Source organism: Takifugu rubripes, chromosome 15 (genome assembly GCF_901000725.2).
Source record: "Takifugu rubripes chromosome 15, fTakRub1.2, whole genome shotgun sequence".
NCBI lineage: Eukaryota > Metazoa > Chordata > Actinopteri > Tetraodontiformes > Tetraodontidae > Takifugu > Takifugu rubripes.
This window is the reverse complement of record NC_042299.1, coordinates 12,408,478-12,436,271: the sequence shown is the minus strand read 5'-3', so window position 1 is coordinate 12,436,271 and position 27,794 is coordinate 12,408,478. Positions and strand designations below refer to the sequence as shown.

Sequence of the window (27,794 nt, the reverse complement as noted above, 5' to 3'; positions counted from 1 at the left end):
CCAAATGGCATCTTTTAAAAACAAGATGAGACCAAACCCCAAAGTAAAATACACAGGAGACCCATGGCGGTGTTATACAAAATAATAATAAAATAAAGGTAGCGCCACACAGGAAGAATCAATCAAAGTTACCAGTGTTAAATGAGTCTAAACATTACCATGATTAGAAAGAAAAATATCTCTAATCCAAACTCAAGAGGCGAGGCAGAGCTCAGCCAGTGGCTGTTTAAGTGGTGGCTGCAGAATAGAACAGAGTTTCGGAGAACCATACACACCTTCTAAATGTTCACGTAGCCTCTTGTTAACGTCTGTTTTTTAAATTGATCTGTAGCCCTAAAAAGCTTGAAAAGACTCAAGATTTAAAAGGCTTAAAAAGATGCATTTTTTTTGTTTTGCTCGCTTAAAACTCAGAACAATGAAGAAATAAACGTGACACAGTATCAAAGATTTAAAAACACATCTATTCAGTTCTGAATATGAAACACATTTTTCACATGCTGAGGCAAAACAGATATTTTAATTTAAGTAAACGCTGGGTTTCGGGAGCAACTGAGTCATTTCTGTTGGTTTTTGTTGAGTCCTGTAACACTTCGCTCTCACAAAGGCTTTAGTTGAATTCCATGATTGTGGTCTTGATGATTGAAATCTAAAATGATCAACAATTTGAAGCCAAATTCAACGTAAACCAGGCTAAAAAGTCACCATGAAAGGCTGATAATTCATGAGCAAACGCAAGAGAGAGGGAAAAATAAGACAACCAAACAGCCATTCACAGCAAAGTTAATCAGGCTTGCCTGAAAACAACTGAAGCTTCAGTGGACGTCTAATTGGATTAAACCAAAACAGAGGATGTGTTTTGTGTGCTGATGGTGTGATGGCACAATCTCTAATGGCACTGGATTTTTTTTTTCTTTTTTTAATTTCTTCAGATCAGCAATGAGACTAAAACTAATGAGCAGTGGCACATCTGACACGTGGTGGCCTGGCAGTTCTCTCCAGATTGACTTGTGCGTTAAAACGGAGACAGAATTGGTCCAGGTCATTTCAGAGGGGCAAAGCAACTCCAGAGGCATAAAATTCAAATCATGGAGCGTCCAGTTTCCCGCTGTAACCTTCAGGGGACATTTACCCTTCTCCTACAATGACCTTTCCGATGCAAGAGGAGCCATCACTTGGGAGGTTTAGGTGGCAACATACCTGCCAGGACAGATGACGACATATTTCATCCCGGATCTGCAAACACCTCAGGAAGGCCAGAAGAAGAGGTGGCAAAGACACAACCTCACAGGCCTCTGGGCCTAATGCTAGTCTCATCAATACTGCTAATCAAATAAGTCCGTTCCAGCTAGGTTATTTTCATTTCAAATCCATATTCTTTATACCTCCAGGGGTGCAAACAGTGAAAACCTTTCACCTCCGTCATGTAAGACTAGAAATTCATCAAAAGAACATAACCTAATTGATTATATGTATCAGCATCAGCATCTACCCCGGTTATCAGTGGTTATCAGTGAACCAACAGCACCAAGCCTCCTGATCATTAATCTTGTATTGATATTTTTGACTAAGCTTGAAAACCACAACTGTAGAATTGCCGTATTTAGTGTTTCAGGATCAATTAAGTGTGTGGGAGTCTTTCAGTGGTTGCATATATGTGTGTGTCAGTGTTTCAAGCACTGCCTATTATCCGAGAGGCTGTGAGCCATCAATGACTAATGTGTCAGTCTGTCACAGTCAAGGACCTACCATATGGCACTGGTGCCCCCCCCCACACACACACACACACACACATCAGTGTCCCTTACACACACACAGACACACAAACAGCACACACACCATGGGTGGGCTGGGTAGAGCAAAAAGCAGGTCATCTGTAGTAAGGGTAGAGCTGTCACGTTTTCTGATTGGAATAGGAAGATTTGGGCAACCTTTAACAACGTCTACTGTGAAGAAACACTGGGGCAAATTGTCCGTTATTGATTTCAAATCTAGACTCTTCTATAAAAGGCCCAGGCTGCTGCTGGTGGCCCGCAGACAGAGCGGAACTGTGGTCACCTTTCCCAATAAGCCCCAGCAATTACCGCCCAGCAGGTGCAGGCTCTGGTTAACTCCTGACATACATGTGGAAGCTCACAGATATGGAGATTCTCTGCGTCCCGTCAGCCTGCTGCTGTCTCCCTCTGCGCCTGTGTCGCCTTTAATTAAATCTTTCTCCATCAACTCCTTTTTATCTGCCCTTCCTCAATTTGTTTCCTCTAAACTGAAAGTAATTTTAAAGACACTGACCAGGTGAAATTGAGACCGGGGGAGAAGTGAGGGGGGGGGGGGGGGGGGGGGGGTTCTTTCCTTTTACCTCTGCCATGCAGGTTCTGTGATAGCCGCTGTTAGCAAAATAACTTGATGTTGGGGATATCCCGGACCCTTGATCTTTCCTATTCCATTTGTACATTTTAAGGCCGAGGGGAAGGTCCAGTCTAAGAGTCTTTCATCATAAAGCAACCTATTATTTTATCTAACCTCATATATATAAACACGCATACCTGTTTAAGTCACAGTATGTGGGGGAATGCCCTGCGTGGCGAAGGTGTGCATGTTCTTTCTCGTTTCTTTTATTGTGACGCATCTCTACGTGGTATCTTCTCGGCGAGAGTCGGAGGCGGCTGATGTGACCTAACCTTGCCACCACACTCTGGTGATAGTAGCAACCCTCCTGGCGTTCCTGCTGATGACCATGACAGTCCGTCAGCGTCTCTTCCTGCGAGGAGCCACTCTGTGCTCTTTTTTTACTCACTTATGCCTCCATAAAGTCACTTTTTAAATTCTTTAATAATCAGCTCAGTAGCTTATTAGCGCACCGGCGAGTAATGTCACTCACATGTAAGCAGATGCGTTTTGTTAATGATCTATTTTACAGGAGATCATCATTATGATGATTTCTATATGAACACATTAGTGGATTAGCTTCAGCTCTCCTAAACCACTTACACACAGGTAATTGGAGTTGGGAATATTACTCCCACGTTAGACCTCACTATTCTGTGCGTAAGGCATGGAGGCATAATTGGGTTAGGGGTACATTTAAAAGCAGCTACTCGTGTATGCAGGGCAATCCAGGATTTCACAACTTCATGACTACTTAACAACTAAGGTCAGATTTACCCTCTCGAACAGAAGAGAAGATGGTTCTGCTGTCACTTTACTCCTGCCTGTGCAGAACGTCACAGCCGACTCTGGCAGCCGTGTTTTCAGTCACATTTTATATGGATTTGCTGGACACGGGATCACTCTGCGATCACACCGCAGAACACTGGTAGGATGCCTTGCTGTACGTGTGGGTAAAAAGGAAGGAGAGGAGACTTGGATTTGCGATCTCTATGTGTAAGAGGTATTAAGTCTTATTTAAACATATTAGCATATTTTTAATATTCTAGCAAGGGATCTGGTGCTGAACTGGCAGAAGGTTGAAACTGAAAAAGATGTCTATTATTTAATCTTGAAAGTATTCTGAATGCACGCCTGTGTTTATGAAGAGGACCTAAAGCGACATTATCTCCAGTTTAAGCAAACAATATAAGAACATTTAAGTCATTATATCTCCTGTTCCACCAAAGCGTACCACCCTTTCTGTTGCCGGAGCTTCTTCTCACCACTGGAACCTGAGTCTTATGAAGCTGTTTCGCTGACAAAGCTTCGGCCCCATTCGAACCTTGCACGAGCGAGCGTGTCAGCCATGCAAAATGGAGAACAGTTGTGCTGTATGGGCAGAGTAATATAGTCTTAGGGTGCCTCTGCTGCACCTGATGATATGGAGCCAATAGGGGCATTTGTCAAATGCAATCAGGTGTGATGGAGGGGAGAGATACAGCGAGGGGAATAGAGAACAAGGGCAAGAAAAGGGGGAGGAACAGCTTCAATCTCTACAGAGCATCAGCTGCGAGGGGACAAAGACCAAACCCGACACACACATGCACACACACACACACACACACACACACTTTTAACAAGTTGAAATCACAGATGAGATCATTTCTGAGTAACACAACGCATGATTTGTGCACTCAGCAATGTTATACTTTAAAAAGGCACCCCTCAAATACACAAATTTTCTAAAATGCCACAAGGTCGGATTTTAATCAAAGGTAAGAGACACTCGGCTCTTCATTTCTGTGTGAACTATGGAGCCATCGCTTATTCTACTGCTCTTTTCTAAGCCTATAAAAAGGCTCACAAGGTCAGAATAAAGGCTAGTGCAGTCCCCCGAGAGGGGCACTTGAATGGAAAGTCTGAATCTGATTTACAGTTTGGCCACATGTGCAAGCTGCCAATGACCGGGCAAACAGCCAGCCAGCCCGAGTTTGGAGTGGAGGAGAGTGTTTGTTGGCTGCAGGTAGTTAAGGCGGCTAGCCCTGTCAGGGAATGACAGAAAATTGTCTTTATATGGTAATTTTCAAATTAACAAGGCAGAATACAAGATGTGTGAAGGAACAAGTGTGATGATGGAAGCCTTAAGTGACCAAATCAGCCCTAAACTCCCTGGAATTCTGATATGTCTCACACTTCATGACTGTGTTCATACTGACAAGTTTACCTCATTATGTAAATCAAGACTGTGTCTCTTTTGCATGTGTTTTATCCTCAAACCAGATGGCAGGGTGGCAATTCAGTTAAATGATTTCTAAATAAAAGAGGAGCATCGGTGGAATATTGCACTAAAGGAAATCTCTGTTTTTTGGGGTTTTTTTTTTATTATCTTGCTTTGAAAAACCAACGCATTAAGCCAATATAAGGACATAACTCTGATAGATGTGCCACTTTGCTAATTTGAATCTGTTGCACCGCAGGATGGGACTCCTGCTGTGTAAATACCATTCACTCTCTAAAACACATTAACCACCGTCACGTGTTCGCCACCATTCTTTCTTTTTATAGAAGAAAATTTGATTGCGGAACATAAAAGCAAATGTTGAGGGTTGAGAAGATGGCGATGCGCTGCAGAGATGATCATGCAAAGCGTTCCACCATGTGCCAAAGTGATTATTCCTGTTGCGGAGGCAGGTAAATAACAAAAGATGCTGTGTTGCCGCGTGTTCAGGCATGTAAGCCTCAAACGTGGGCATTTCTCTGAGCACAAACATTTGCTGGCACCGCTCGCACACAGCTGCAGCTTTGGTTGGCTGGATGAAGACAAGCAGGAGGCGCTGCCATGTTTGAACTATACATTCAGACCAACTGTTTGCTCAAATCACTGCTGTGCTGAAGCCGCGCTGGCGAGGCTGCAGAAATACCTGGACATGGTAATTAAAAAAGAAACTGGCTCCAAGTAAGCGCTGCATAATCTGTTCCAGTTTTTAAACTTTACTTCCGATCTGAGGTTCTCTCTGATGATCCAGGTTGCAGTAGGCAGCCGCTTATATACTAATAAAAGAGGGTGATTTCTAGTTTGTTCAGTGACGTCGAGCGTGTCTTCAATTCTGTGGAGATGCAATATGGATTCAGCGTCCACTCATACGTTGGACATTTCAGTATCGCTTGAGGCTTCTGCAAAAGCAGGAGCTGACAGTGGAGGCAGACTCATGAAAAAGAAACCTTCCTTCTGAATCCAAATAAAGCAACGTGGCAGCTGAACACAGCAGCAACAGCTAATAAATATTAAAATAAACAGCTGATGGACTCAGTAGTGGTTACGTCCCTATCTATCAAAGGAATGAGGGAACATGAAGGTTTCAGCAGCCAGGCATTAGAATGTAAGCCAGGCATTACAAAATTGGTTTGTATGAGTACTTCTTTATGATGGTATTTTATTAAAAGTGGAATAAATGTACGAATGGAATAGGAAAGAAGAGGATTTCTTGACGGGTCTGATCCAAAAGTAAGAGAGAAAAATATATTGGAACATGTATTCACAGTGGTTACAAGTTAATGAAATAAAAAGCAGGAATAATTTCAATTAAAAAACTAAAACTACAAGGAGAGGTGACATTTCTGTTAACGTTAAAAGGAATGAAGTCTTACTAATCTCCACCACGTAAATAATAAACCAAGCACGAATAAAACCAGACAAATTCCTGACCTTACAGATGTTTTAAATGAGTTCCTCTCAGCTGCTTCTGCACTCAAATGTGCTGTTATAAGATCACAACCACTGAAAAATGAACAATATTAGCTCTGTTAAGAAGAAGAAAAGTCATACTTTTGTTGGCAGCCAATAAGAAACCAGGCAGGGGAACGCCTGCACAGATAGTGTCAGTCTTTCAACGAAGGCAACTTCTCTTTTTTTTCTTTTTTTTTTGGACAAATATCCTCTCATTCAGTCAGCTGTTGGCAGCTGGAAGACTCTCTGGCAGACAACTCAATGCAATCACGCCATCACTGCAGTATGATACTGCCTGTCCTACTTTGCACTCACCTTCCATTAAATTCAAATCTAATTCAAATCAAATCAAACTCAAAGCTGTTTCAGATGTAATTCTGGCTCCCCTCCAAACACGGCACCCGTGGCTACGGACCACTTACACCCTGACATGCTGTAGTTGGCTAGTCCAGGGTTAAACGTGTGCTCCCGAGTTAAACTGATGCTTTCAGTCTTTTTTTTTTTTTGAAGGGTGTGTGACTAATGTGTGAGCTACCAGAAAGAAAACTGGGAAATGACTGTGAGGTTCCAAAAAATGTTAAGTAACACTAATGTGCTTAAGCTGATTCCATTAAACACAATTTCATCCAGGACAGTCCTCACACCGGTTGGTCTGGATGTCAGTGAGGGGGGTTATTAGCATCGTGTAGCAGCCAATCACACACGTATTCAATGCATCTGCTGTGGCCTGCTCACCACAGGGAGAGATGCCTGGTGATTTATCTCCAGAGATCTTTGCAAGGTGCACGAAGAAGTTAATTTTTCAAGTCGGAGCGGAAATGCACATTCAGTCCTGTTCTGACACACCTTTTTTCAGGGTACATAATTTCATATCAGTGGGCAATTCATCTTTAAAAGGGATTACTGTGTCTTGGTGGCTTTTACAATGTGTGTTCAGCTGGAAGAGACTGATGCTGGGCTGGCAGTGGGCTTATCAAAAACAAGTTGAGCCAACCCTCCAGGAAGTGAGACAGAAAGGAGGATAAAATCCATGCTTCTGCTCAACTAACCATCAAACCTAATTACCTATGGATAGGACTTATGGGCCACATGTTGGGTTCAAAGTTTCCTGATCAGGAAGTGACTTAGGAGGAAGCCTTTGTGTGTTTGTGCGTGCATGTGTGCGTGCATGTGTGTGTGTGTGTGTGTGTGTGTGTGTCTGGTCAATGCATCCGTGACAAAAAGATTAGGCTGAGAGACACTTGGTGGCAGATCCTGGCTCTGTGCCATTAGTTCAATCAAGCAGATTTATTTAGCTTTTAGACAGTTCGACCAGAACCCCGAGATACCACTTCAGAAATAAGCCAAAGATTATTCATGGCATGGCAGCCACGATAGGGATCCGTTGCCACTCGCTAGCACCGTATGCATCAATACATTGTTCAGTGTTAAAGGTAACGCGCACAAAAGAAGCAGTCACATAGAATTAAATCAGAAGATGAATTGCAAGATAATTCAGCAGACTCGCAGCTACAGCTCAAGAGTCTCAAGGTCATTTAGGAAGGCGTTTCAGTTCCTCCTTCAGGTGAGCGTTGTGTATCATCATCACTCCTGCAGAAGTTCCTGATGCAGAGTCGTGCTTCCTAGTGCTCTTGGGTGGTGCGATGTGGAGCCCTGACAACCCTCTGCAAAGATCTGATGAGGACAAAAGGGCCATTTGTGTTGAAAACGAATTTTTCCCCCCGTCCTCCTTAAAAGCCTATCACAGCAGAGCTGAAGTTTGACACCATCATTTTGTTCCTCATTTGGCCGTGACATGGAGGGCCACGAGGTCTGTCACTCAGAGGCTGACATCGCCTTCTGTGGACCTCCATTTGAATACGGCTGTCTCCAGAGCCACAATGAGGAAATACATTCTGTTCAATCATCCATCCATCTTTTGAGGAAGTGAAACACAGGGGACGTTGTGACTTTTAATTCCCAGTATTCCCAGGATACTGATTAACTGAAGCTTGTGCTCAGGCCAGTTAGTCTATCTCACAGTCAGGCAATATACTATCAGCCTGATTGATGATTGGTTGTAACCCCTCATTAGATGTCGTTAGGGCAGAGTTTGATTCTCATTCCCATCCTACCCTGGGGAAAAAGGTGGTCAAGAGTTCACTAAACAGTTGTCAGAACACTGGGATAAATTATTCACATACTGGTGGACTCTGACCCTGTGGAGTCAGGAATATTTGTGAATTAGTGGAGTAAAACAGAATAAAACAGGCAAATTAACAGAGGAAAAACACTTCTGCAGCTATTGCCAACAGCACACCTCTATAGACTTCACTCTGAGAATCCTGTGTATTCATCACTTCATTTCAATCACACGTTTGAGTCAAATAAGAGGAGGCAAGAGAAAGAAAGTCTTTTTAATTTAACTGTTGCTCCCCCAATTGCTTTCAACAAATGGAGAAAGGCTAGAAGACAAAGACAAACTACTTTGTTTCATCCATTTTTGTATCTTCACAATGTGGCTTATTGTGCCTCTGTGCCACGGAGGATTCTGTTTGCTGCACACGGTCTCAATTTTCCTTCTGTGCATCGACACCAGGAAAATGTGCAGCTCTCTGCAGCCTGCAGACCAGAGCAAGACAATCTTTCCGATTTTCTGAACATTTTCATAAAATGGTGGTTCTGTTCTGTTCTACCAAGAATCCCAAAGCATTTCTATCCAAACTTTAGAACAAATAGGGGGCAAATCAATACATATATCCAATCTATCTGAAAAATAAAACGGTTTTCCCCTACAGGCATTTTCTCCCACATGGACTAAATTGCAGCTTACAAGGTGTGGAGGTGGAAACGTCCACTTCCACACCAGTGTGATGGTGAGACTGCTGCAAATTACTCATGACACTTCCTCTGATGACATTTTTCAACATCCTCCCAGCTGAATGGCGCCTTCGCCACCCACCCTCCCACTACCATTCATCCACCATCAACACCCTTCCCCAACACACATTAATTCCCACTTCTATTCATGTCACAATGGCCAGCAGAGATTGTTGCCTCCTGCTTTCACCTGATTGACCCTTTGAGCAGGTGCTGGATCTGATCCAATCACAGTCAATCTCCTTTAAACATTTTATTCTTTAAGCAGAACAGGGGCTCAAAATTCCATCATTCAATGACCCGATCAGGCGCCGATAACACAATCAAGCCAATCCCGGCTTATCCCGAGGGAGCCATTTCAGGAGGGACAGCTGAAAGATGAGACTACCGACCTACAGAAAGGTGTCAATCTCCCCAGATCCACAACCCACGTCAAGCACCACATATATACGACACAGCGTCAAAGTCACTGGAGAAGGCCTCGATAGGCCTTTCTGAGGATCAGCACTTGCCCCCCCCACGCAAAAAAAATCAATTTCATCTTTTGTTAAAGGTCTGGTCGTTAAAGTAAAGGTAAATCCAGTAACCTGCAGCACATACATTAACACACGCCCACATCTGCTCTTTTGTACATAAGACATACAAAAGAACATGAATGGTGAGGCTCCATCCTCCAACAGCCATTTAAAAGCTATTCTACTGGAAATGTTGCTGGGCCACTGGGCAAATAAAGGTCAAGGGGGATATGAAATAGTTTGTCTAACTGGCCTTTTCCCCCTGTGTGTCCCTGCAGCACGGCAGCCGTATCCACATTCATAGCCAATTCATTTATATTGCTGTGCCCTTCTCCGTGCTGGTCTCAGCCACTAACTACAAGTGACTGCAATGAGATTGAAGCCTCTGGCTAAATCTCTATTGCAAGGCACATGCTCCATCATTGCGGCTCTGATCACTCCTTATAATCACTAAAATCAGACTATATCCTCAACTGATTGGCTGAGTCGCGGCAGAGAGGAAACAATCACAGAATGTCAGAGATGATGGACACTGAAACGTCGGAGTGGCTGTGGTCACTGCGAGCGACCATGTAAATGGCATGCAAATGTGCACCTGCACTAGCCGACGATGAGGAACGAACGACTGTGGCCTTTTGATAAGGTTCTTTTCGCTCAAGTAGAGTATTTGTTCTGCATTAATCACTCTTGGTTGCCATTTTAGCCAACGAACACGATGCAGATTGTTGAGGGTTCTTTAATGTGTCCAGCTGCTGTTTCGTTGAATCCTTGAATAACATCATTGCTTTAAAACGCTCTCTTCTTCTGACTCTTCAGGTTAATGTAAATTTTGTCATAAAACATAGACACAATGCTCTTAAAAATCAGTGAGGGTGTGTGTTTAAAACCTCAGCGCTTTTTCTGTAAACTGTTTTTAACAAGACAAAAGAAAGTGACATTCGCGAGATCATTTCAATATTGGCAATTTGCGACTTTCTTGCAGTGAGATTTGCATTATATCTGCAGGACAGATTTATATGCATTTGCTACAAAAAACTTTTTTTTCTGGCCTCATCTGAACGTCCTTCCTGGCGCTTTTCTTCACTTAAAATGTGTGAAAAGAATGTAGAGTGTGCCCAGCTCAAGGTGAAGCACACCAGGGACATGCTGCAGTAGTAAACTGGTTGTTTCTGTGTTATGACAACGGTTCCTGCATATTATTATATTGGAATGTTTTTTTCCCTGAAGAAGTCCCTTTCTTTCCCTTTTTGACTCTAAGATTATGGTCTATCTGTTTATACAGTGGTGACCTGGTTGTCTCACTACCTTTATTATCCCCCGAGTCCAGTGGTGGCATTGAACTGGTTAAGCTCCTCCTCATCCTCCTCCTATTCAGCTCCACCTCCAGGATCTGGCTCTAGACCAGTGGAGCATGAGAACCAGGACAGGCTGGACATAAAGGGATGATTGTGGCAGCCCAGTGACATGGAAGCAAGTAGCTCTGATTAAACTAAAATTCAGCTTCAGGCTTGCAGATTGAAGCCCAGCGAACGGACAGGAGTGTAGAAACTGAGTCAGTGAGCAGGGTTGTTTCAGCTCAGCCAAATAAGGGCAATATGAGACACACTCAAAGCCGATTACAATAAACCAATGAGGAAGCATTAGCCACCGTAGCTAATTATGCCTTTAACTGTAGAGGGGGCACACTTTGAGTCTGGGCTAGGCTTTGCTCGTACGTCATATCCAAATTTAAAAGGTGACATCTTATGTGGCATCATTAATCACCAGAACCCTGGTAAAATACTGGGTCAAAGCACAGGTTTAAGTCAGAGACAAATAGTATTATATCCACACTTTCTTCTTTTGCAGGTCTGCTTGCAAAAGCTATACACTAAGCCTGAATTTCTAAAAAAAAACCAGATGAGCTTGTCAGTGCAATACAGTTGTATACGGTAATACGCAGCGTGCACCTCTGATGTCATACAAAACACATGTATAATAAAATGAACTCCTGTGCAGTAAGCCCACTATTAAATAAAGAAAAGGAGGAAATAAGAAGTGCAGAGGCTTAACAGTCCAGTAAAGATGAATAACTATGTCATATATAGAGCACAATTTGTCTTCTCTACAATCTGCACAGTAGCACAAACAGCACTGCTTCATTTGACTTTATTGCAGGACAGAAAGTGCAGCAGGCTCCAGTTAAAAGTCCTTGAATATAAAGAGAGGGCCGGCTGTGTCGATAAGATTGTCTCATCTGGCTCGCAGGGCTAAGGTGCCGAGGCGGTGGGAGGGGGGGGGGATTGGAGGGCAGGATGTGGCTACTATTAGGCAGGTAATGGGATCCATCTGAGATGCATTAGAATCAGCCAAACAGAACCACATTTCAGTTCTGTTCAAATGACTGCCACAATCACATCAAATGCACACTTTCCTGTACTGTAAAGGCCGAAAACAGGGAGAGCAGCGGCTGTAGAAGAGCTCCTCTGAAGTTGTGCCAAGCTCGGGCATGTGCTCTGTCCTAATGGCGACGGCTGGGAGAGTGGCATTGAGACTGATGTGGCTGAGAGCTGTCAGCCCCTCACCATAACAAACGCCATCTCTCCTCCTGACAGAATGGAGACAGAGAGAGAGGAGGTGGGGGGTGAGGTGGGAGGGAAGGAGAGCTGAGGTGTGGAGGTTACAGACAGAACCTGTGACCCAATTGTGGCCACACCAGCTGTTTCTCCTCTGCTGCCTCCCTACTACCGCCATCTCTGTCGACCACATCCTGCTAATTGGCCTACGCTGACTTCAGCACACACACGGAGAAACACAACGCCTGCTAAATCATATCAGTGAAGCAGTTCGCTCCCAGTGAGGAGGAACATTTGCTAGCGCCTTAAGCTGTAGCTGCATGATGATTGATAAGTGCTTCGCAACATCCTTCCCAGAAATATAAATGACTAGCTGCTCTGCAACCGCGCTGGCTAATGTCCCCCTTGACACGCATCTAAGCAAAGACACAGAAAGGCAGGAAGATGACTGACTGACAGCTCGACCCACATCTGTATGGAGGGGAAACTGAATTAATTGGCTGTGCTCTCTGGAGAATTCCAAAGAGTCATATGTATGTGAAGATAATGGCAGGTTGCGCTAACGTTCTTTGTCTCGGAATGCATTCATTTGACTTCTCAGTCTTGTTGCTGTGCACACATAAAATGTGTTTCAATATTTACCAATCACTGACCTTATAAGAGAACCTGTCAACCAAATAAGCCGCATGATTGCTTAACAGAAATATGTGTCTTATTCTGATTTTTGGACTGATTCATGAAAAGAGAATTGAAGAAACCTCTGATAATGACTTAAGTGCTTCTCTTATCTTATGTGCTGCAGCCTTAAATACCTATACTGATTATTTTATTGCCAAAGACACTCAAACCTTCTCTTATGCACGAATATACACATTTGCCTAATCATGCACCTACATAAAAACACTTAATGGCTTGCACGCTCACACTCAGCGAGAGCCCTGCTGCAGGCACATCCAAGCATGCACAAGCACACTCTGAAAGTACACACAGAAACATGCACAAGATCTCGCTCAATCAGCCTGATTTGTTTGTTTCCTCCTAAGCATTTGAGGATTCCTCAAGGAGAGAGGGGAGAAAAAAAACTTTGTATAATCAAGTCAATTATGTCATTCAATCAAGTCGAAAATCATTTCAAGCCTTTCCTCGGATTCATTGATTGCAAAGTCGTGCTGGATATTTGCGTACCGCATTCTATTGTGCAAATAAGTCATCGTTATTTGGAACGGCAGGCCAGGCCACAGTGCGGTCTTCAGAGCCACTTCCGCAGCTAAATAGCTAAACAAAGTCCTTCACCTTGCTCGCCTTTAGACCAAAAAAATAAGACAGGGCTTTATTAGGGCCGGCTGCATATTGTCTCTGAAAAAAACAGTTTCTATTAATCTATAACAGCTCTTCTGGCTCCTGCAGGACATGCTACATTATGTGCCAGTGAAAAATCTATCCTCAGTGAAATTGTTTCAACTCAAGGTCAAGTGCTGATGTTAGAGGGGCTGTATCAGCTGTAGGTGACCTTGACTGGTGTGGAATATGACATGAGGGAAAGGCATCTCTGCTCAGTGTGAGGAAATTATCTGTGAAATGCTGCCACTGTATCAAAGCGTGTGTGTTTGTGTGTGTGTGTGTGTGTGTGTGTGTCCTTGTGTTATAGGGTGTGCATATATGCCTCACTCAGCTGGGGGTGCTGGTCATGTGAGCAGCTGGCAGAAACTGCTGCAGCGGAGGGAAACAAACAGCTGAATATGAGCTTCTGCTGAAAGTGTGTGCACGTGTGTTTTTAAGAATTAACTTCAGTAGTGTTGCCACAACACGGAAGCCCTTGCTTAGCTGCCTCTCCTTTCATATTTAGAGTCTTTTTTTAAAGTTCACACTGCTGGAGGAGGGAGATGGAAGCCTCGTCTCCCTCCTGGACGTGGCAGCTGGTGGCCGCCGCTCGTTTGCTCCGTAAGCAAAATTCATATTGTTGAGCAGGCGTGTTGGAATGTGAGCGGCGGCCGCTTTATCTGCCGCCGTTTGCTTGTCGCAGCAGATTGTTGTTTGTCTCAGAGCCGGACGGGTGTCACCGACTTCTTTTAGGTTCAAAATTGGTGAACCAACAGGGGGCACTGCAAACTAAGTAGGGGGGGGGTTTCCCTTAAATGACTGAAATGACCTTCTGCTGTATTAGTTTAATGATAATTGATATTGTGGCAACACTCTGAGGGAACTTTTCGTATTCTTACCTTTCCGAACTGTTCAAAATACTGCTTCACATCTTCCACTACTGTGTTCGCTGACAGGCCGCCCACAAATATTTTCTTTGTTCTTGTGACCATCTGGGGGGGGAAACAGGAAAAGAGAATCATTTATTAGTGAGGACACGTAGTTGCTAAACATGGATACACATAAATATTTGTGCAATTAAGGTTCAAAAAGATTTTAATTTAACCTAGTGTTACAGCAAGGTCACAAACGCGGAAGATTTTTGGCAGGAAACATATTCTTGGCTGAGAGCAGCCGATTGGTGTATTTGCCTCACAATGGCATTACAAATTGAACCTCTAATCAAAACAGACTGTCAAAGAATAAAAGGCCTCCATTTCATACATTAAAGTTTGTGTTCATCTTTGCAAAACTTAAGAAGCAACAACAGATATAATTTATGGACTGAAGAGAAAAAAAAAACAATTAATGAGCGCTGAAAGATGGAATCGGAGTGCATTAAAGCCTCATTTAGTTTCAAACGGCAAGAATATTAAGGATTATTACCCACAGCGTCAGAAAGGGCACGAACATCTGCCGCATGGAGTACAAGCTAAATTTAGAGGACCATTTCTCAGGGAAACCGAACATGTCTTTGCAAAAAGAAAAAGTCTTTTCTCTGGTGCACAGTTGAATCTGGGCATTGTGACCTCCTGACCTTTTGGTATTTATCCCAAAAAAACATTTATTTCCCCGCCCGCTCCCAATCTGAGGTGTTGATTTTCCTGGTGGCGGCCAGGTAAAGGTTGCTGAAGACTGGTTTATTTGGATTGCACGTCACGGTGGAGGTCACAGTTAAAACATATTATACCCAGGCTCCATCACCTGGTGTCTCCACGGCGCAGCGCCGCTGAAGCTGCCGCTGCTATTATGGTTATTGCTTTGGCCTGATCTGACTCTACAGTAAAAGAAGATGTTAGAACAACGTGGACAGCCTGTTTCAGCCGACCTCTGGTAATAGAGGTGATGGCTCGGCAAATGGTTTAGCATGTTTGATGTGGATGTAACGCTGCGCCTGAGGCGGTATCCACGTAGTTTGAGTGTGATCTAGTGCTTTTTGTCTACTAAGTGGAGAACAACAAGAGTCATTAAGCTCTTAAATACTACAATAATGGAATAAACAACTGCTTTGGACTGTCAGGCCATTGGATGGGACCATAGGTGACTGAACTGACCTCTTCCCATAGATCATCCTTACAGTCTCATAAAGGCCTATTTCTATGCCGGAGAGTGAGACTTTACTGATATGATGGGCTATCTAACGATTTTTGACGCAGCGTTCTGTAATCTCACTGGCAAACAAAAAGAAGCAGGGGAGGCAGCAGGGAGAGTCACAGCTCCTCGTCTCCCTCGGCTCACCGGAATCAAACAAGAATAAATGAAGGGGGCAGGATAAACATACTCCAGAGATGCACAGCACACTATCAGGGAGGTTGATGGAGTCTACCTTGATCAAAACGCTGACCCAAACACTTTGGATTTATGAAAGAGGCTTAACACCGGGAGAAAAGAAGCAACTTTCAGCTGGAGCGGTGCTAACCATCTGTCAAGTGCATTCCAGGTGCACCATCTCTCACAGGCGCACATGAACACGGCCTCCCACACACCAGCGCTCACTTATTAAACTGTTTTGGGCTTTCTTTTTTTTTTGCTAGTTGCTACTGTGATTTTTCATGTTGCCGTTATTGTATTACATTGTTTCACCACAAATTTCAGCTAACCCGATTTATTTTTTTATTTTTTTTTAGGCCAGCAAAAGAAAGATCTGCTTTACTGACAAGCGAAAAATAAAGTTTGTGGGAGGAAGTGCAAACTCAGCATCTACAGACACAATGAATGATGGTTCAGTCCATTGAGAAGAACAATAAGATTGGCTCTTTAGCCACAGCACACACATGATAACACACACGTACTGGAGCTGACAAAAGACAATATGTCCTTTTTAAAAAAAATAAAAATCTTTATTTTTTCTCGTTTTTTTTCTCGACTTGCTCATTGTGACATTTTTTGACGGGCACCAGGTGACGTCATCCCAACGGTCCAGTTTAGGGTTGCATGTTGGCCCACACCCAGCAGCTGCATCATCCATTAGATCCTCCTAATCACCCGCCTCCCTCCCCAACAACACCATGCCTCAGGCCACAGAGGTTATCAGCGAAAATGCTGCCGGAGGCAACCCCAAGCCAGACAGCTGCTGATAAACTGGCTCTGCGAGTATTTATCACCATCACTCACTTTTATCATGACGATCTTGGTAAAATATATATATATATATTTATACAAATAAATAAACAAGTCAATGTTCCTCTCTGCTGGCCTCTTTACATCGCCTGTTTGTTCTGTTTCCCTTCTGGACATCCCATCCCAAGGTCAAGCACTCAGCCTTGTCTTTATATTCTGACATGTCTACCCAATAGCTGAAGGGCCTGTGTGACTCCTGGTACAACAGATTTTTACCTCCAGGGCTGCAGACGTTTATGGTTTATACATGTGGAGTATCATCCAACATATAGCAGCAAATGCTAAAATGAGATTTTGCTAAAGGCATTGACAGAATGAATCAGTGTTATCCATATCTATTGAACACTTGACTGCATTTCCAGACAAATCACATTGTTCACAATGTTACATTTACCTAACAGGGCAGACAATAACATCCACGAGGCGCAAACCTGCCTTCATTTCGCTTCCATTGGTTATGATCATTCGTGCCCGGTGTTTTGTCTTCTCACAATTATTCAAGCCGGCAGGTTTAAAAATGGACCGCTCTTCAACCCAGTTTTTCCTTTAACCCAATTTTTCAAACATTCGGTTATTTTTGCACAGCTCTAAGAGACAGTTGGGAGTAGGAGCGTGCCTGGCTGAGCGCGTGTGTGCCGACACAAGTGTGTTTCTAATTTCTTGAGTGCGTGACGCTTAGCATGCCAGAGGGGTGTAACAATTACTGCCCTGATGCATTAGCATGCTAATAAAAGGCATGCCGAAGATACATTCTGACCGAAGATACTTACTGACAGCCAAACAAAAACTCTAAAAAGCTTCTGGTGTTCCTTCTCGACACCTTTCAGCTTTTTAGCAATCACAAAGAGCAAATGGAAAAGCCTTTACCTGTAGTAGGAATGAAATGACCTGTTTCATGAGGTCATCAACAAAAAGCTGTAGGGACAATCTCAGGACTCATTTCACTTAAGAAGTAAAAGCCAGCTGTAAACCATTTATGACTTCCAGAAGTAATAACAACATCCATCTTTTAAAGCTCACAGTCTGCATTCATTTTAAAACCTCATTGCATTGGCTTGTTTAATTAAAGATTAAAGGGACAAAAAGCTATTCCATCAACCTCAGGAGCACAATCAAGCACTGGGACGTTGTCCACTTTGCAGAGCCTGAACCAGTCCTTTAATGGGTTCTTTCAACCCAGTTCAATTGGTGGAAAAGAAAACAGCAGGCATGAAAGGTGCTAAGCAGGCCAGTCTGGACGGATACGCCAAAGTTTTGCGAAGGCGAAGCTGACAGCTTCGCTCCAGCTCAATCAGGTTTGTTGACAGCACTTTTTGTAGCGTTTGGACGTCTAAGACAATGACAGGACGAAACCAGAGAGGGTGAAGATGAGGAGAGGACGAGGATGACTCAGCAGATGAGTGCTGGGTAATATATAGGAAGTAGGTGATAAATAAAGAGCTAAACTTTCCTTCTCATCAGGAGACATTTCTGTGTTTAAAGAAAAGAAATTGAGCAAAAGATTCCCACCAAACCAATGCAGGGCCGTATAACTGTAAAGTCAATGCAGCCAATTGGACCGACACCCCCACCACAACCCTCACCCTCATTAAGATGTTACACATGAACTGCTGGTGTAATAGTAACGCAGAAGTCTAATGAATGTTGAGCTGCAACAACCTGCCTAATCATTTTGGTATGGTCTGCAGGGGGGGAGAGGTGGGTCTTAACACAAATCCATACATAGCCAGAGGAGGAAATTGTTAATAATGGGAAAAGGGAGGAGCAGAATAAATGGAGGAAGCCCGCAGTCTTTAAGTGAAAGTGAAATCTTTAAGTTTCTGGGCAACATTAGGGTGAATTTCTTTTGGCAAAACATTATAGAGGCTCATCACAAACAGGACTAAGAGGCGGTTTGGCTACTTTGAAGTACCCCTCTCTGCCTTACAAAGCCATCGCATAAACTTTGGACACATCTTTTTAGGCCGTGCCAGGCAGTTAATTATCCAAGACCAGGCTTTTTCATTCTGGTGCGTCTGATCTATTATCTGATTTACAGACACACGCACACACGTGTGTGTGTATCCCATCGAAACACTGCACTTGGTTGCCAGTTTTTTTATAATCTTGTGCTCCTGGTTTAAGTGTGTGCGACAAACGTGGGGGCTGCTGGGAGAGTTGGGAAGCAGAGGGAGAGAAAAAAAAAGATAAGCCCCTAGCTAATATTGCAGCATGCAGTATCATTATTATTTCTGGAAATTTCACTACTTCTACCTGTGGCAGCAAACAACAAGCACAGTATTGCGCCCACAAAAAGCTATTAGTGTTTTGAACATGCGTGCGGCACGCCGAGCACAAAAACAAGGCAGGAATGTTATTAACTCCCCAAGAAAGATATGAGAAGGAATGAATACAGTGCAAAACAAAAAAGGGAGATAAGCAGAAAAAAAGAATGTGCAACATACGGTATTTATGCAAATTCAGAGATCTTAAACACACAGTTCCGCTCTAATCCTTGCAGCATTAACCTCTATCCAGACTTAAGCAGTTAGAAATCAAGGAGCCTTATAAAAAGCATCGCAGAGTTAATATATTTCTTATATCCTCTGATGACTTTAATTTATCTGTTTGTCTTTGAGACAGCAGCTAAATTCTGGCTTGGTTTGCAGCACACTTACTTGCAGCCAGTAAAGTTTTAGAAGAGATTTCAATCACTGAGACAGGAGAGAACTTATTTCACAGGCTTCGAACAGCAAGTGGCGTAATGCCTCCAACACACCTTTAAATTTCAGTGGTCGATCGCTCGATACTTTAAAGAGAACCAAACGATGACATATGAGGAGCCACACTGAGCAGCTTAAGATTATTAGGCTTATTAGCCTGTCCACTGGCTGCATGTAATAAATAATAAGCAGTAACATGGAGAGACATGATGAAAAGACCCAGATCCTGCTGAGGGATCACTATCACACCTTTTAATGGGTTTAATGAACGAAAACATCAGCTTTTGACCCATGATGGAAAATACCCACACATGTTACTATGGATACCAAATGGTCTGCGTGCATGCATACGTGGCATACCCTGATCGATTACAGGATCACACCCCCACCAGATTTGGCAGACGGGGGTGTGATAGCGAAACCGTGCTCAGATCACATATTTGCTATCGGAAATCCGGACTGCTTTGGCAAACAAGTGTCACCGTGCTGGGGAGGCAGAGCCGCAGGTCCGGTTGTTCAGGCTGCTTTCACACCTTTTATCTGGGCTCAAATGAACCATACTTGGCAAACAGGCCGGGGCCCATATTAACCAAGTCAAACAGGTCAGGTCTGAGAGTAGATTAACAAAGTGCCCGTTACTGATCAAATTTAACGGGCATCTCTGAACAAAAGTGGTCGTGCATGTGCTTCAATGTCGCGGCAGAAGGGTGTTGTTTAATGTGACGCTACAGTGGATGGAAATACTGGAGGAATCTGTGTGTTTACGCTTGCAGATGTCACTGAGGAGCAGACTATTAACCTTGGCGAAAGTCTACGCTCTCTAAGTGCCCTTCCAGTTAAGCTTGCAACAAATTACTGTCAACGGAGCAAAGTTTTGCATCTCCTCCTCAGTTTTTTAATTTAGCAGCGCATTAACTAAGACTGTGGATTGTCAGAGAGCCCAGCCTCGGTTCATCTGATTTGCATAAAGTGCAGTAAAGTAACATTTGATGCCAGACTGTTTGGACGTGCGTTGCACATATCTGAAAAGCAGTGAAGCACAAAAATAAAGGTTTCTGCTGCCAAACATGGAATACTGATTCAAAGAAAAGCCACTTTTTGGATAGTGAGTGTATTCATCCTGCAATGAGAAGACACGGAAATGTGTGCAAGTATGAATAGATGAATACATTACCTTCAACAAAAGGATACAGAATCAGAGAAATACCTGGGAAGGTGGAAGTGATCTAGGGTTTTTTTTCATTCTTCAAATCAGCTAAATGCAAGAATCACAACACACTCAAACACCGACAGGTCGGGCTGTGTTAAGAGGGACATTTGAAACGTCTCACACACAAACACACAGCTCACACACACACACACCAGTGGCCTCTCAACTCTCACCTCGTGATGGAGGGAATAAAATGGGGGGGGGCAGCAGAATTTACTCCTAAAAGACAGAACCAGTGTTGCTCCGGTCTGCTGTGATGTACCAGACACAGTTTCTAGAACATGGCTGAAGGGCACCAAACAATATGTCTCCATCCTGTCATTTTGACTGTTCCCTCAATTCCAAAGCCGATGGGAACATTTCTGCTCGGTTAGAAAGACTGCTGACTTTAGCCCCCAAATTCATTTTACATTGTGATAAAGTCTTAATCTTAACGATACCACCGCGTTAACTTTATTTCCCTCCAGAGAAGAAGCAACTGGTGAAAAGCTAAGATGTGTCAAACTTTCTTGTGCATCATTGGTCAGTCAGGCTGGTGAGCCGCAGTTTTGGATGGCTTCATTTTGCCCTTTTGTGAACCACTCTGTGATTACGGAGAGGCCTAAAATAGCCAATGTATTTCTCCATTGGCGTCATTAAACCACAATATTGTTCAAAAGATGGACAGTTACACTGCCCACGGTTAAATCATTATTTTATAAATGTTATTTAAAAACCATTCCCCAAAGAAGATCCATATGAAATCATTTTCCAAATAGCGCCGCTATCTGCTTTGGCGACGCTGACTTAGTCTGTGCTCGTAAAAATGGTATTATGACACACTGAGTTCCATTTCGATATATTGCAATGCTGTAAATCACCGCACTTCTCATCAGAGTTTCATAAAGGTTTGCTCGCTCTCTTCTCCTATCTCTGCACCTACGTGCATATAATATACATACGTCACACCGTTTTGGAAGCTCTCAGGTAGGTCACTTAGCTCTTGCATTCAGCTATGATTACAAGGTGTAAGCCTCTATCGTGGCTTCCACCGCTTTCATCCAGACGGGCTGGAAAACAGCTGTAAACACAGAGCCCATGACAGGGAGAAGGCAGACGGGGGATTTCGATGTCATTCCTCATATCTAAAAATAATGGGACAGATACAAAAAAGCCATCACACATTGTTGTTTAAGCCACAATTGTTATCATTCTAGCAGGGGGATATAATTACTGGCATTGAGATCCCGTCTGTGGCCTTGTTCGTAAGCAACCAGAAAGCACCAGAGAGCATCTGTCAATGCAATGTAGTATGATCAAAGGCCTAAACATTGCACAGACACACACAGAGAGAGACACGTACGCACACGCTCGCGACCGCAGAAACCACGGCCAGGCCAGGTGAACACTGCCTCTGCTTATCTGCATCACTGGAGCTCACAGAACGAGAACAGAGCTAATAAATAACACAATCCCTTTTAGTTTCATAGAAAACGGCAAAGGCCAACATCTTAAAGCGGGATTAGGTCATCAATCAGACAAAGAGAGAGAAAGCTAAGTGATTAGCAGCGGTAGTGTCTTTGAGCAAGCGCGACTTAAGGGTGAGGGGCACCGCCTAGTCCACTTCACGCCGGTGTACGCCCTCTTAAAAAGTGGTCCAATCTCAGCTCTAGTGTTCATAAATAGATCTGTAATTGCTTATTACAATACAATTAGGGCAAAGGAGATGAGGGAAGGAAAGATGCTTAGTGCAAATGTGGAGTGACAGGCCCAAGCACTCAGACCCTCTGGATTACAGTAGCCATTTTCAGACAGGCAGAAAATGAGAGCCAGTAGAGAAAGACAAAGGAGGGAGCAGGAGAGGGAAGGAGGCAGGAAGGAGTTGGGGGTGGGGAAGGGTTGTCAGGCACAGGGCAGAAGCTAATGACAACCCTGGCTTCAACTTGCGCAGACGTCTTTGAAGCCCGGCTCTGATCAGAGATGTGATTGCCACTGCTGCAGGGCCACCACTCCTATATTAACCTACGCTAACAACCATTCAGTGAAAGTCGCGGGCCCGTTCCGAAAAACACCTTCTGCTGCAGCCGACCATCTGTGGACCGGCCCCGAGTGGTGGCCAAGATGCGAGCGTGGGCCACACGTGTAAGATATGCTGTATGCATATGGCCCCCACAATAACAGTGACAGTCAGGCTGAACATGAGGCCGGTTAGAGCTGATTAGCTGCACTTCCCACCACAACCCACTACAGTTATGAAGATTGATAGAAGCAGCTTAGAGCTGATTATAGGGCCCATGAGATGCATGGGCCCATACCCAAACAGCACATTCTCACTGCATTCACAATGAGCGCAGCATGGAATCACAAGGCACAGGCCAGGCATAAAGCGAACGTTACAGGAATAAGAGGCAAATACGAGACACGGACAAAGCCAGAAGTGCTCTTAAGAGCTTTTCGGGTTATACGAATATTATGGTAATTAGATGCTTGCTTGTGGCTAAAACTGGCACAGCCCACGTTATGAACATTTAACAAATTTACAAGACAATATATGTGGAACATGACGGGACATCTACAATTCACTCCAGGGTTATGAGAAGCAGCACGCATGCCTTCCTCGGTTTGTCTGCCTAGCGTGTAGGATAGAGCGCTGTCTTATGTATTAAAACGGCGTTTTTACATATTTTTGTAGACAAAACAGTGCAATGGGACAGAGATTTTACTTTTGTTGAAGAACGGCCGCATTCGGTATCATTCTAACATGGCACGATGACAAAAGGGCATCAAAATAGCAACGACCAGGCCAGATTATCTCCTTTAAACAGAACGTGCGTCCTGTTAGCGACTGTCGGATACCGACGATACTTTAAACCCTCTGCACTGGGCCGAGCTGCAGTTTGATCCGGTTCAGCCTCCCACATACAGGAGACTGAGTCAGGACCCTGCAGTCACTCTTGCACAGCTATATTTGGGACGGGGCTCGGATCGTTCCGCCACAGACCTTTTGGATCTGAGTCTTTGCTGCCCCCTCCCTGTCTTTAAACTTTTAAATTTTTCAAGCTTTGTTCAAAGTGAAAGAAAATAGAAAGCCAATAACGGAGCAAACCCGTAGCAGGGCTCTTAAATGATGGTAAATATACTACGTACTATTTTGGTCCAAATCAGAATTAGTTGATTCTTGCAGTTTAAAATTGTCTTTGTGCGAACAGAATGAAAATGTGTCAGTGCACGGGGGGGATGTACAAAAATCAGACTACTTTAAATTCTCCAGGTGTAAGATAAAATAAAATCTATTTATCCCAAAGCGCTGAACAACGGAACCTACTAAAAACACAAGAGCCAGAGCCACAGAAAGCTTCCCTCTGTGGTAAATGGTTCCTCTGGCTGGGCCCTTTGAGTGGCAGCCTGTTCACTAAGTTGTTGTTCTCTTGCGTGACCCTTGACACTGATACCAAATGTTAATTTTTGTAACAAGACCCCTGTCTAAGTACTGACAGTAAGCACTAGAGGGGAAAACAAATGGGATTTTAACTTCCAATTACAATAATGGCTTTTTATGACAGGCCCTCCAACTGCACACCTACACCACACACCTCTCTCTCTCAGACACACACACGCACACACAAACACACGCACACAAAACACAGCCGCTAGTGATGCTAATGATCATGGAACCTTATACTCTACAAATGTGATGGTGTGAGTGATTGGGACAGAAAAAGGAGAGATAAAGAGATGGTCTCTTACATCAGCAGGGATGTCCCTTGTTTAAGCTCTAAATTTAGAGTTTTCACACACACACAGACTCACACACACACTCACACACACACACACACACACACACGCACACACACACACACACACACACACACACACACAGAGCTGGTGGTAACCCTGCATGCACTCTATTGTCAAACTCCATTTTGTTCTATAATCCTTTTAAATCTGTAGTTTTCAAAATAAAAATAATACAATAAAAACTGTATTCTTTTCTCCATTCTGTAACTAACTCTTTTCTTCCTTTTTCATGCTCAATGTTCTGTGTAGTAAAGATATATTTTTTAAAAATAACACATTATGTTAATTAACTTTGAGCCCATCACATTTCTCTGCTTGCTCGAAAATTATTCATCCCAATTGTGCTCTAATTAACGCAAAAAGTACGTTCAAACATTTGGGATGCTCTTATAAAAGTAATTATTCAACATTTAGTGGATTCTTTCTCGACTATAAAGCGTACATAGAATAAATGTAGTCCTTTCCTTCCGGAGGATTAATTTTTAACTGTCTGACTTTGGTCCAGTCCTACAGCTGCAGTATATTTAGCTATAACTTTATGTCCTAAATCTGTCCTCTTTCACACAGTTTCTTCACCTTCTAACGTACATCGCAGAGAGCCGTGCAAAGATTTGCAAAGCAAATCCTCGCCGGGAGGAGCCCAAACAATGACGTGCGGAGGACGCCTCCTTGTATCAGGACCACTGACCCTGGCTTCCCGCACCGACCTTGAGGACTTCCTGGTTTCGACCTGCTCCACGCCCACACACCTGAAAACTTTGGTGTTTACTGCCGCGCCAACATAAATTAACTTCAACATGTCACCTTGAGATGTGAGAAATTGCAAGAAGCACATTTTTCCACAAATCATTTTATTTACCAGACAAGATTAATTGATTGATTGGCAAAATAAGTGGCAGAATAATTACTCATCAAATAATCGTTAGTTGCAGCCATAATTAATTATGTAACCATACAAATGATTTACAGAGAATTTTCCTCACGCTGGCGGTAACAGCATTGTTGTCTAAAAATAAACACGGCCACATATGACTAACTGAACCTTGTTAATCATTTAAGTAAAACAAACTCCAGGCAACTGCCAAGATGATGGAAACACGCTCCATTGTACTACAGAGTTAATTGTGTGAATCATTGTTTTCCAAAAATAAACTTGTAAGTGTGCATCATTATTCACAGCTACCAAGGTCATCGGGCCCTCGGCGCCCTCCCAAATGTGATTTCGGCTTGCTGTTGGCGACGATCTAGCCTTACAAACTCGGGTCTTTTCCTTTATAAATAGCAGTTTTGCTTCCTCAAACCCGGAGAAACGGTGATGAAAACAATTTTACACGGATGCTTTTCTGAACGCAGGTCACCACTGTCACCCAACACTTATTGTTCCCAGTTTACAGCTGGGTATATTTATACAGCACATGTCTGAATTGGATTTGTCAATGACAGAATGGAAAGACACAATCCCGAGTTTTGGCAAACGTATACAAATGACGAGATTCCATTAAGAGAAACACCTTGTAGAGCAACAAATTTCCACTTCCGCATATTAAACGACATTGAACATTCTGGGCTGGTAAACAAGTCAGTGCAAATAAATGCAGTGCGCTTGAGTAAAAAGCTCCTTCCTGATTGTGCCCTGAAAATAGTTGTATCTCATTATTGTGGCCTGCATGTTCAAACATCCAGGTCTATAATTTATAGGTGGAGCCTGCGTCACGGACTGTAAAACGACGGCTTATTTTCCATTGATTCAAGTTGGGAGGGAGAATATTTATGACTTTATTCCCAATAGTCCAAGGTATGCTTGTGAGATTTTGTATAGACAGCATTCAAACTTTAACCAATATGTCGTACTTTTACGGTGAAACAGAGTTTAGTAAATGCTTCTAGTCAACTAGATTCTAGTCAAGTCAACTATATGGAAATATTTTAAATTTGGAGCTAAGGCATCAGCACAGGAACTGTATTTTCCCATTTTATTCAACATTGCTTCCTGTGTGGCACGGCCTTTTTGACAGTGGTTTAAGTGGCCCCAGACAATAAACGTGATCCACTTAATTGATGTAATTAAAGTTCATCATGGTGAGTGTTTGCTGAACGACTTCTAAACCCTGAGCCTCTCGGCTACTCTCCGGAGGAGAATTGGGTGAGCGAGGAGCACTCCAGTTTTTTTGTCATGCTTCACAGGAACCTAGAATTGAGTGGAATAATTCTCAGCTCTTAAGCGTGCTCAGAAGAGCTCTGCCACGGTGTTGGACTGTGTCTTCCTCGGTGGCGTGAATGGCTCCCAGGCAATCCTGTCCGGTCGGCGTCCGGTTACCTGGACACGCACATCGACTCGCCCCCATGATACGCAGCCATTTAGTGGCAGGTGATGCATGGCAGAGCGAGCACAATGATCCTGACTAGATGTCATGTAAGAGGGGACTGTTTACACTGTGACTGTCTGTGTGTGACGATGTTTCTTGCCTTGTACTGTCCTTGATGCACCCTGCTAGAGCTGTCTGGAGGTGACTGGAGGAAAGCAGAAGAGGAGCTATAGAAAAGCCAGGAGTAAATTACTGCTTTGTGTGGTTCTAGATATTTTGTTCTGTCATCTCTGGTATTATATAAACTGCTTGTGGCTAGTGGAGGCCTCAGCTGCCGTGAAAATAGACCCCAACTGCCTCACTCCAGAACAATCTACTCCAAATCTTCCATTTGTGCCCCTGAGCAGTGGCAGAAACAAACAAAATCCTCCTCCTCTTCGCTCTTTGTCTGTATTTCATTTCCTCTGAGGAAGAGGGCTCTCTTAAAATATTCAGCCACTTCAAAGTGGCGTGTCACACTGACCAGGCTATTTTCTTTGATGAGCTCTAGTTCTAATCCTTCAATGATACATCTTCTTCAAATGGGGCACCCATCAGAATAGTTATTGGTTAAAGAATCTGGTGGGGAGGGATGGGGGGGTGGGGGGGGGGGGGCGGTGGGGTTGCTGGGATGCTAAGTAACTCATGAGGTGTGAAAATCGAGCGCTGAGAGACTGTGATCAAATGGATTTTTCACCACGGACCACACGCACCCTTCACATGCTGCTGGGGCACAATCTCAGTCCCCGGCCCACCTGCCCCACCTGTGGTGTAATTCACTCTCCAGCTAAAGCTGGGTAGTAGGCCTGACCCCCACAGCTCTGGCCACCACTTACTGCTGACCTCCAGCGAGGTGCCAATGAAACGTGTCCATTGAGTGGTGAGCGGGACAAACTCCTTCACCTGCCTGCTTGCTGGGAGCTCAACATTTTAAAAGAACAGCAAACATATCAAATGCAGGTTAAAAGCTGCTGGGGCCTGAGAAATGCCCTGCAGCAAATGCCTGCACTCCCAAGGCAAGGTGCGATTCACTTTTACTCTACAAGGACCTGATCTAAAAAGAGATTTAATTTGTTAAACAAGATTCGTTGATAGCAAAGTCTCTACAATTTAGTGAGTGGAAACAGGCTGTTGAGATGATTCTGTGTTATTTAGCTGTATCTGGAACTCTGATATTGTTTATTTGTCGCTCGTATGACTGTGTATTTAACAGGAAGAGCTAAACTTAGAGAGCCGGTGGAAGGTTTCTTTCGGCCATCTA

The 27,794-nt window shown here is 43.6% G+C and overlaps 1 protein-coding gene across 9 annotated transcripts in view; it reads right to left on the bottom strand.

The window, feature by feature from the left end:
• The window catches only part of msi2b (musashi RNA-binding protein 2b), a 182,195-nt gene that overhangs the window by 104,967 nt on the left and 49,434 nt on the right, over positions 1 to 27,794 (bottom strand). For all 9 annotated transcript variants that reach the window (XM_029848482.1, XM_029848483.1, XM_029848481.1 and 6 more), the window contains exon 6: positions 14,240 to 14,332. In XM_029848482.1, coding sequence (XP_029704342.1) covers positions 14,240 to 14,332 — 93 coding nt within the window. The remainder of the gene's footprint in view (positions 1 to 14,239; positions 14,333 to 27,794) is intronic.